The 10,000-nt window shown below is 37.6% G+C and overlaps 1 protein-coding gene across 2 annotated transcripts in view; it reads right to left on the bottom strand.

The window, feature by feature from the left end:
• Positions 1–10,000, bottom strand: part of LOC138038974 (neural cell adhesion molecule L1-like) — a 45,708-nt gene that overhangs the window by 15,803 nt on the left and 19,905 nt on the right. For both annotated transcript variants that reach the window (XM_068885093.1, XM_068885092.1), the window contains exons 4-5: positions 8,761–9,069; positions 2,873–3,025 (exon numbers count right to left, since the gene is read on the bottom strand). In XM_068885093.1, the coding sequence (XP_068741194.1) occupies positions 2,873–3,025; positions 8,761–9,069 (462 nt within the window). The remainder of the gene's footprint in view (positions 1–2,872; positions 3,026–8,760; positions 9,070–10,000) is intronic.

The raw sequence follows: 10,000 nt of genomic DNA, 5'->3' as shown, positions 1-10,000 counted from the left end.
AGCAGAAGGAAGTTTTCAGGAAATAGCGATCAAGAATAAAATATTTTGCCATCAGCAACAAAGTTTACGACTTGAAAACATCTTCAATTTTGAACAGAGAAATAATTATAAAAGGTTACCATCAGCGAAAAATATTTTTGATACGTTCAATCTTTCTATTGTAATTTTGGCTGCACAAGTAAATTGCAAAATCGAAAGTGACATCGAATTCAGCGGGCACCGTGATCAAGTCACCTGGCATGTTTACTGGCGAAACAAAGGCTACTTCTGTGTCAAAATGATGCCAAGACACCAGGTTTTTGGTTTTTGTCAGTTAGTTTTTTTTCTTTCAAGTGTTTTAAAGATTGACAAGAAATGTGCGTATTCAACACAAGATCACAATTGCCCAATTCTTGAAGTTGACCATTGTTTTTACAAAGTCAATAATTTACTCTCCTATAGACGAGGTTATTTATCACCAGGTAATTCCGTGGTTTTGGAAATAGCAGCTGCTTTATGATTCATCAGCGTCACAAATTCTTGCCGATTTTGGGGCTCATTTTGTTGAAACTCAAGCACACTTCCAAGAGACCTGTTTATATATGTTCGTGAGTTATGCACGCGCTGCGGGCCTATTGTCACCACGAACTCATACAACCCGGTGACATACAGTGCACTACCACAAAAACAGGCAGGAGAATCATAAGTCCCTGAATTGCAACCTGACCAGAAGAATCCTTGCCGAGTGTTTTTCTTATAATTTAAGTTACGTAAAGGTTAATGAATTGTGAATCTGCAGTTTCTTGGACCTAAATTTCCTATGATTAGCTTGTCCTCTATTGTCCGATGTCAACTTTCCGCGTTCACTGTACTTATCCCTGGTGAAATCGCAACTTGGACATGCCACTGTAGTCTGGTCTCCACACTGCAGCGCACAAAAGTCAAAAATAGAACGTACATGTATACAGAGGCGAGATGGATATTAAAGGAAGACTACGAGAGCTCTAATAAAAGGAACGTTTAATTGTACTGTTACCCCTTTGTAATGATCGTGAAATCAGAGACTTGATATTCTTTTATAAAGCTTTTTATTACACATAACATGAGAATTTTATTCCATAAAGCTCATTTGTACAAATCTATACACTTTATTTTCACATGTGGAAAAGGCTTATACAGCCAATCAGAATGGCGTACAGCCATTTCACATGTGGAAGTATAACGATAGCGTAAAGGTGTTTCCATGGCAATCACTCGTGCATCTCGTGCATCTCGTGCAAATCGTACTTTGTTATTGAATTAAATTAAATTTGCATTTGGTTCTATTGTTAGTGAGTTTTTGTTTCTAATTTGCGTTCAGAAAACTATTTTAATGAAAATTCTCGTCTTATGTGTAATAAACAGTTCGCGACATAGAAAGTGCTTTGTACGGGGTTTTATTCACTCGTTGTTTGTGTCAAAACAAACAACTCGTGAATAAAACCCCGTACGCCGCACTTTCTATGACGTAAACTATATGTATGGTATCTCCAATTTAAATGTGTACTTTTGTTACTTATGGATGAGCAAGAAATTGTAATATCCTACTCTTACACGCTGTATGTTCAAAATTCCCTCATGTAAAACTAAATGCACATGTACTACTTTTCAAGTTTCGTACTGTAATTATATAGCTGCATCAAAATCCAATATTGCCAACTGTCCAAATTTAAAATAAATTGGATAGTTTTTTCTGGAACGTTTCCTTCAGCTTTGAACAAACCGTCCAATTTGAGGAAAATCTGGATACTTTCCATCAACCAATCAAGATAAATAAATGAACCGAATATTGGCCGATCAGGTTGCAGCTATTATCCCTGCTTTCAAACGTCAGCGAGCGATCATCGATCGCAGGGTTTTGTTTTGTGTTGATAATGGCCGAATTCCCCGACTTTTCTCTCCACCTTTTTGTCGACTCAGAGTTTCAAATGGAGTCTTCAGCTAGGTTTCCAGAGATAGATACTACTTGACTTACTCGAGATGAGGGAGAATAATCAGAACAAGAATACTCAAAGAAGCACAAAAAATTGGGTTAAAGTGTTTGACCTGTGGCGTGCTGAGCGAAGCGAAGTGAGAAAGCTTGAGGAGATTCCCGAACACGAGCTTGACGACGTTCTTTGGTGGCTATATAATTCATAGGTAACAGGACTACATGCGTGTCCAATTTAGAAATAATTGGATTTCAAAAAGTCCTCGGACTGCCAATTTGGACTCGGCCTACGGCCTCGTCCAATTTTGGCTGTCCTCAGAATTTTCTCATCCAATTATTTCCAAATTGGACAGCATGTCGTCCTATTACATATACTAACAGTATTGTTAATTTATGGAATAGTATCTGTAACGTAGGTCCTCCAAACACATGTAGTTTATCCAGTGTTTCTACAATTAAAAGGGTTTCTAAGTATATGTAATTCGTTACTTTTCACATCTCATCTCATTATTGTTGCAAGAAACTACTCTTGCCATAAGTCTTAGAGAGTTTATATCATGACTATCTTCTTATAATTATATATATATATTTTTCTCTTCATAATTCTTAGTGGGAGGTACCCTATAATTAAGGGTACTCATGCCCCGTTCGCACCTCCCTTTTGCTTTACTACCTAGATGTTTTGTATTTCTTTTTCTCTTCTTTTGTTTCCTAATTTTGTAGTCAATCCAATAAAGTTGTTGGAAAAACAAAAAAGCTCAATCTTCACCATCAAGAAAAAAACGGCTTTCGTTTCCCAGCCTTTTGTTAGTCAAACCTTTCCAAAGAACTAACGGCAGGCCATTTACAGAACTACCAGTAGTGACATTAGCCAGTAGCTGGCTACAATGTACGTGTACATGAGCTTGATACATCCCTACTTACTTATGCAAGCCTGCACTTCGTCATTCCCTTTCTTTTGAACTTTCCATTCCACCTCTAATGGATTCCCTTTAGCTGAACAATTAAACTGAGCAGTTTCATCTTTGAAGCTCTTGACTTCGATATCCTCGTTGGGTGCAGTAAGCCATGGAGCAACTAAGAAAAACAAGGAAAATTATTAGGTGAGGTGACCTGGACACAGTAACATCAGTGACCACCCGGTCAATACCATTTTCAAAAAAAAAACAAAACAAAAAAAAAAACAAACAAACAAAACAAACGGGAAAAAAAGACTTTTTTCCCAGGCACTTTAAACTGTGGGTAGAAAGGGGCTGCCTGTTTATAGAACACCCCTCAGCAAACACAAGGGTCTTCAACTCCACAGCAACAAACCCTGAAATGCATTACGATTTCAACCATTCAATATAGAAACTGAGAGAAAAAAATATATATATCCCAGAGAAATTTTGAGAACTACATCATAACATGTACTGTACATGTATATTGGCAGGGCTCTCATTAGGGCCTGTAATCCGTAACACCTATTACGGCTGAGCCCAGTCAATGTTACGGGTGATGGTTGCTGCAGAATGAATATTCATGGCGCAAAACAAATTGATCTTCTAAAGAAATTTAATTTCTGCCTTGTGTTGTCTGTGTTCCTGATTCTAAGTCGTGTTTTTGGTAAAAATCCAAACATTTTCCGTAAAAAACCTTTGGAGAACACCCCCGATCGATCGTTGTTGGATTCTAACGCCATTTTTAGCAGCAAAATCATTATTAATGCAACCCATGCATACGGCGAGAGCTGCTGAAATTTAAATTGACCAATCAGAATTCAGCGAGCGGGAAAAACTGTGCTATCCAGCATCACGTCAATAGGTTCGCAGTTAAAGGGTTAGAAAACCATTTAAAAGATTTTGTGGCAACTTTTTCGAGAACAAACTTGACGCCAAAACTGGCTTGCCGGCGAACGGCGATTCGACCGTCAGCTGTTGTGCTTTGGCTGTTATTTGTGCTTTTTCTAACTATTTTAAGACGAATTCAGTCTGGTATTTTTGAATAAAGTGCGAGAAGACGTGAAAACTGAATTGTTAATGTATTTATTTGTGCTAACGTAGCGAAGATCGACAACAACGTCATTTACGCATAGGAATGCACTGTTTCCAGTGAAAGGGCAAATGATTGAGAGGGTAGCACAGTTTTGACTGCCGCGCGCACTGTGGGCGCGGGTTCTGTTTGCACGGCCGTACTGACAGGTCTCAAAAACCACTGAGCATGCTCACTTATTTCCCGCCATCAATGTTTCAAAATGGCGGACGACAAATTAGATTTCCCCACGTACTTTAACCTCTCACCAGGCCGCTCGTACATTTGTTCAAATTTTAATAATCGGTTGAGTTGCGCCTTCGACGTTTCTAGTTTACCTCTGTACGAAGTTTAGAGAGATCGGCGGTTGTTATCCACAAGATATTGTCCCTTATCTGATTCCTTCTCGTGTGAATGTTCGCTGCTAGTGGAAGATGAACCGGACTCTGTTTTTCTCGTTTGTTAAAGCTGCCCATGGTTTGTTAAGCTTGAGATGTGGACTACGTTTACGTTGTTTTTTCCACAAGAAAATATCAAAAATGACTTTTTTTTCGTTCCAATGGTCTTGAGAAAACACTTCCTAAAGGTGTTGTTGTGGATTTAAACCGAAAGGAGCGACTGCATGAAGTTCATATAATGGCGAGAGTGACGAGACTAAGTCGGATCGTGTGCAAAATATGACTTCGCAAACTAATTTGTGAGTAATAAATTACAATTTTGCTTTTCCGCTTAGCGTTCGTCTAGCGTTATAGCTCCATCATGATTGTAATTTCACGTTAAGAAATGCTTTAATATCGTCCATTTATCTTTGTACGCTGCTCTCTTTTGATGTGAAAATAAACTGGATTCGTCTTAAGTTCGATTTTAAGGTCATTTATATTCCCTTTTCTGGTGAATGTCTAAGTTATTGTACTTTTTAGCAGTCACAACTCAACGATCCTTGCGTTCAAGTAGTTACCAAGTTATGGATTTGCAATTAATTTGAGTTTAAAATCAAAATCAAAATCCATGTTGAGTTAAAATAATGTTTGGAAGAACAGAAGTGCAGGTACAGATATATATAGATCTCTATAGATTCAGGTTCGTGACTGTTTTGCAAATCTTTTTTTTTTTAGACTGTTGTTTTCTGGAAGCATTAATGATGTAATTTTGGTTTTTGGGGGACTATCATGTGTTGTTGGATCAAGGAATCTGTTTTGAGTCAAGTATGGTTGACAGTGGATAGTTTTTCCTGAAAAGGCTGAAAGGAAGCATTATTGCCTTGGACTTTTTTTGGTTACACCCCACATGTTTGTTCTTTTCTTAGATGGCAAAATCTATTAATATATTATGTGATTTGGAGCTGCAGCTAGAAACAGTGTCCCATGCATAAGGTATCATTGGGTTTGATGGCAGTAAAATAATTTTGGTAAAAAATATGTTTAGAGTTTTTATCATAACTTCTCATCTTGGTCCTGATGGACTTCAAACATGCTCTACCATGTTGCACAAGGAACTTGTCAATCAACTGTTACCTTTTGGTGTATTTGCAATAAGATCTTAGGTTAGCAATTGATTTATTTTTCTTATCCCTTATTTGTAGATTTTCTATGTCTGTCACATAGTTAGTTTTGAGCCTTTATTTACTGTAGTGTAGCTTTATTATAGTTAGCACATGACCCCACAAGCATGTATTATTGCTTTAATATTGATTGTGTTTGAATAAAGGATATTGTTGTCTTGTCTTGTAGATAAGGCAAAACAGCCTCAGTTGTATTTGCATTATTATTTCTGAGTGTTACTTTTAACCCATTGACTCCTGGGGATTCCCCATTGACAAGTAAACTCGTCTGGTGTTAGACAGAGTAAAATGCTAAGTATGGCCGGTTTAGGGGTGAAAGGGTTAAAGTGCTATTGTTAGTTTGACTTTCTTTTTCTTCATTTGAACCAAAACAAGTGATTAATCATCACCTCCACCATGCTTTGCTTTGTGTTGCTTTGGCTTTTAGAACAAAGTATCAAAGTTGAAGCTGGTGGCTCGAGGAGTAAACTATAAAGACTGTAATGGTATTTGAGTATATATTGTCATTAAATGTTTAAGTCAATGTCAATTAAATTCAATGTTAAAGTCATTAAATCAATGGGAATCCAAACATGAGGATGCAGTTTGCTCAGGAGGGGTTTTCCCTATAAAAATGGCAGGCCACTTATTGGATTTTTTTTAAAAACAACCCTTAAAGGTAACAGAACCTTGTTTTGTGGACGTAGGCTAAAGAAATCTGACCCCTTAGAGGAACCAGTTCTAAAGTGACAAATGACTGGCAAATAACTTTTACTTATGAATTATTCATAAGTAAAAGTTATTTGCTCGTGTACCAAATTGTCTTACAGTTCCAGTCATTTTTCAGATTGATAGCCTTAAATGTACTGCAGCAACTCTGCCAGCTGTTTGGTCTCAGCATCATAAGCAGTGCAAATCCACATTTTTTTCTCCAAAAAGGAACAAGAAAAACCCCTGTCATTTTCGTAAGGGAGCCCCCCTTGGGGCAGTTTGTTTACTTTGCCACCATTGTTTAATACTATCCAGGGACTAAATCAAGAATGGAAATAGATTACAGTTTGAAAAAATATGCCACTTTTTTTTACTTCACTTACTGCATTCAACTTTAATTTATTCATCCTTGGAAATGGTAGGAATGATTAGTATTCTTTAAAGCAATTGCTAAAAATTCATTGCACCTAATGTTGAAATATTGTTTCCATATGGAAAGGTAACAGCAGTTATTTCCGTGAAAGTCTTCTCCAGAAAACTCCAACATGGGATTACGCCCCTTTCAAATGTAGCTTTGTATGCTTTTGCTCGATGACTTTGAACAATTATTACATAAATATGATGTTATGGAGTTTTCTAAAAGTTAAATCTAATGGAAGGGGATTTAAATTATTGAAACCACTGTGTTGCAACCATAGTCCACAAAGAGAGGTTAAATAATCTATTGCACTGGAAGTATTTAGTAGGCTAGCATGAAATTTGTTTTGGATAATAGCACTGAATCACCTTCAACAAGTTTTCTAAACTTTGAAGATACCTAATTTTATATCCTCTAGCTGTTTTATTGCTGGAATATAAAACCAATATCTTGATTAATTATTTTTGTTGTCACATTAACCCACTACAATGTGTTGAAAGGGTATTATTAGCTGTAGTAATATTCTGTTACAGTAAATTCCCCCCTGCTAGTGAGCTGGATTTCTGAATCAAATTTTCAACTTGGAATACCAGTATTGTTGTTTTGGCTATTCACAGTTAACCTAACCTATGTTTATTTCTATAATTTGGAGGGAAGCAAACGATTGGCATTTGCTTGAAATGACTATAGCAAAATATAATGCAACTAAAAGGTTTCCTTCTAGTGTACCCAATATGAGGTGCTTATATGGCATGTTATGTATGACATTGGTGCTAAATTCACTTTAAAATTTGTCTTTGAACGACTGAAATACATTTCTAACTTTTCAGGAACGTCATGCATTTCTTTTTTTTTTCTCCGTCTTAATAAATTAGCCTCCATGGACCACTTGAATGGCCATTTTAACAACTTAATTTTGAAGAAAAATGCAGAAATCTTAACATTTTCTGCTAGATGCGGGCCCCCGCGGAAACAGTGTGCAAATATTTAGTCGAAAGAGAAACCATTTGGAAATTTATTGATATATTTTTTGCTCCACTTTTTAAAAGATAAACGCATGAATTGAAATCAAGATGGTACTCCACTAGCCGGTAAGCTCCACAAACAAATTTCCACTCAAACACTGTCACAGCAACCTGGACTCGCGTTGACCTTGAAATTGTACGGTGGCCCACAGCTAAAACGAGAATCTCGCTGGCATAAAAACGCACTATGCAGTCAAAACATTCGTCCGTTTTACTGGCCTGAAAAAGGTCTTTTTTTTTATCGACGGAGATCGGATAAACACCCGATGGATGGCAGCCATGTTTTTCGCCAGTGAACAATAAGTCAGTGGTTACCGTCTTGCGCACGCGTCCTTGAAAGGCAACCTTAGCCAATCAGCGGTTTTTGAGACCTGTCGGCCGTACTTGATATAAATGGGATTCCGCTGACCATTTTTCATGGTTCTGTGATGCAGGACCATTTCCACATGGAACATCTTCATTCATTGTGAAGTTTATCTTTTTGCCCTGTTTTATTTTCATCACTTTTTGATTGAGAAAATATACAATTTGCACCTCAGAGTGCTGAAAAATGCATTTCCGAGGTTCTAATTTTAAGACTTTTCTGGGGGAGCATGCCCTCAGATCCTCCCAGGGGTTCAGGCCCTTTGGGCCTTCATTTACATGGTATTTGGCCATGTATTTACATGTTACAGGTGAAATCTTGAGTGTTACACCTGCTTCAAAACTTAATGACAACCCTGTATTGGCATAATTGTTGCACTTCAATTTCAATAAAGAAGCGTGAATACAATAAATTGTTATTGTATTAATATTAATTCTCTGTAAATAATATACTGATTTGACTTGACTTGAGAAAAAATAATGATTTGTTATAAAGACTGCTGACTTTATTGCCAAAGAGAGAAATAAGAGACAAGCCATTGCCATGAGCATAAACACTCACAACGATGAATTAAAAAAGTGTTTGTGCAGAGTTACATGTACACCGTCCTGTAAAAGGATTAAGAATTGCTTCAGTGGGAATGCTGCAGAAAGGAGTTAAATTATTATGTTCATTCATGACACAAGAATTCACTACAGAAATAAATGGTATAACCTCAATAAAAATAAAAATAAATGTTCTTACTTCGAAGTTCCATGCTTTTAGAGATGTTATAATTTTTTGCTTGTCGGAGAACCACTTCAAGAAGACACGTATATACTCCAGCATCTCTAACACCAACACTTTGCAAATTTAGTGGTTTAAGGGTGTCTTCAGTCTTATCTGGATCAGGAGAGCGCACACTTTCAAATAGCTCCCCATTCTTGTACCAAGAAATCCTTTCCAGTGATGTGGTTGCTTCCTTTCCTTCAGTTAAGTTGCATGCTATCTCCACCCGGGAATTGTGTTTAACGGTTCTGTTAGCAGAAACAGAAATTTTGGGGAGGTTGGCCACTGAAATACAAAAAAATGCCCAAATATAACAAGTCAGAAAACTTACAGCATACAAAAGCTGGTTATTCATTTTAACTTTTTTTGGTTGACTTAGCATGAATTATGAATTGGTAGAACATTACAGAGATAAAGCAGGCAGTGTGCGTCACGACTCTCAAAGGTTCATGGGTAGAAATGTGAATGTAGCTCATTTCAATCTAGACACAGTCGTGTACACATCTCCCGGGAGTATCTACAGTGAGAGTAAACATGGGAATCAAAACACTGCTTCCTTTTCTGAAAAGCGTTACAGATGAGAATAATTTAGATCATTTCAAATATGTCACAGCGGCCGTAGATGCGTCTTGTTGGCTTCGCTTGAAATGTGACGACTGCCAACAATGGCAACACCGAAAGTCCCAAACAGGCATATCGCAGCAAGAGTACCGCGTCGCTGTCCAGACAGGCTAACCTATTGATTGGCGCTGTGCCCCCTTTTCTGATTACCCACTGGAAAGTATGCGCTTGGAGGATGATTTTGTTCTTATTGACAGCTACCTGTATAGCTGGTGAGCTGTTTCACAAAAGACAGTTTCCACCTGGAGTTCGAGATTGTGGACGACTCCACGAAGAGTAAACTGGTAAATTGTGGGGCGAACTCGGTTATGTAGGGGGCGAACTTCAACGGGGCGAACTCGCTACAGGGCGAAACCACCGTAATTCTCGATTACGTGATTGCTCCATATGAGGCAGATGCCCAAATAGCGTACCTCATGAAGAACGGTTACACCGATATTGTGATTTCCGAAGATTCTGAACTTCTAGCATACAAATGCCAAACGGTCACGCTGTTTTTCCAAATGCTAGAGTATCATGCCCTCGATATATGACAGCATCACCCCTTTTTTTATTACATTTTTTTTACACTAGGTCCAACTGAATTATACATATA

The sequence above is a fragment of the Montipora capricornis genome, chromosome 2 (genome assembly GCF_036669925.1).
Source record: "Montipora capricornis isolate CH-2021 chromosome 2, ASM3666992v2, whole genome shotgun sequence".
Taxonomy (NCBI): Eukaryota; Metazoa; Cnidaria; class Anthozoa; order Scleractinia; family Acroporidae; genus Montipora; species Montipora capricornis.
This window is presented reverse-complemented; position numbering and strand designations above follow the sequence as displayed.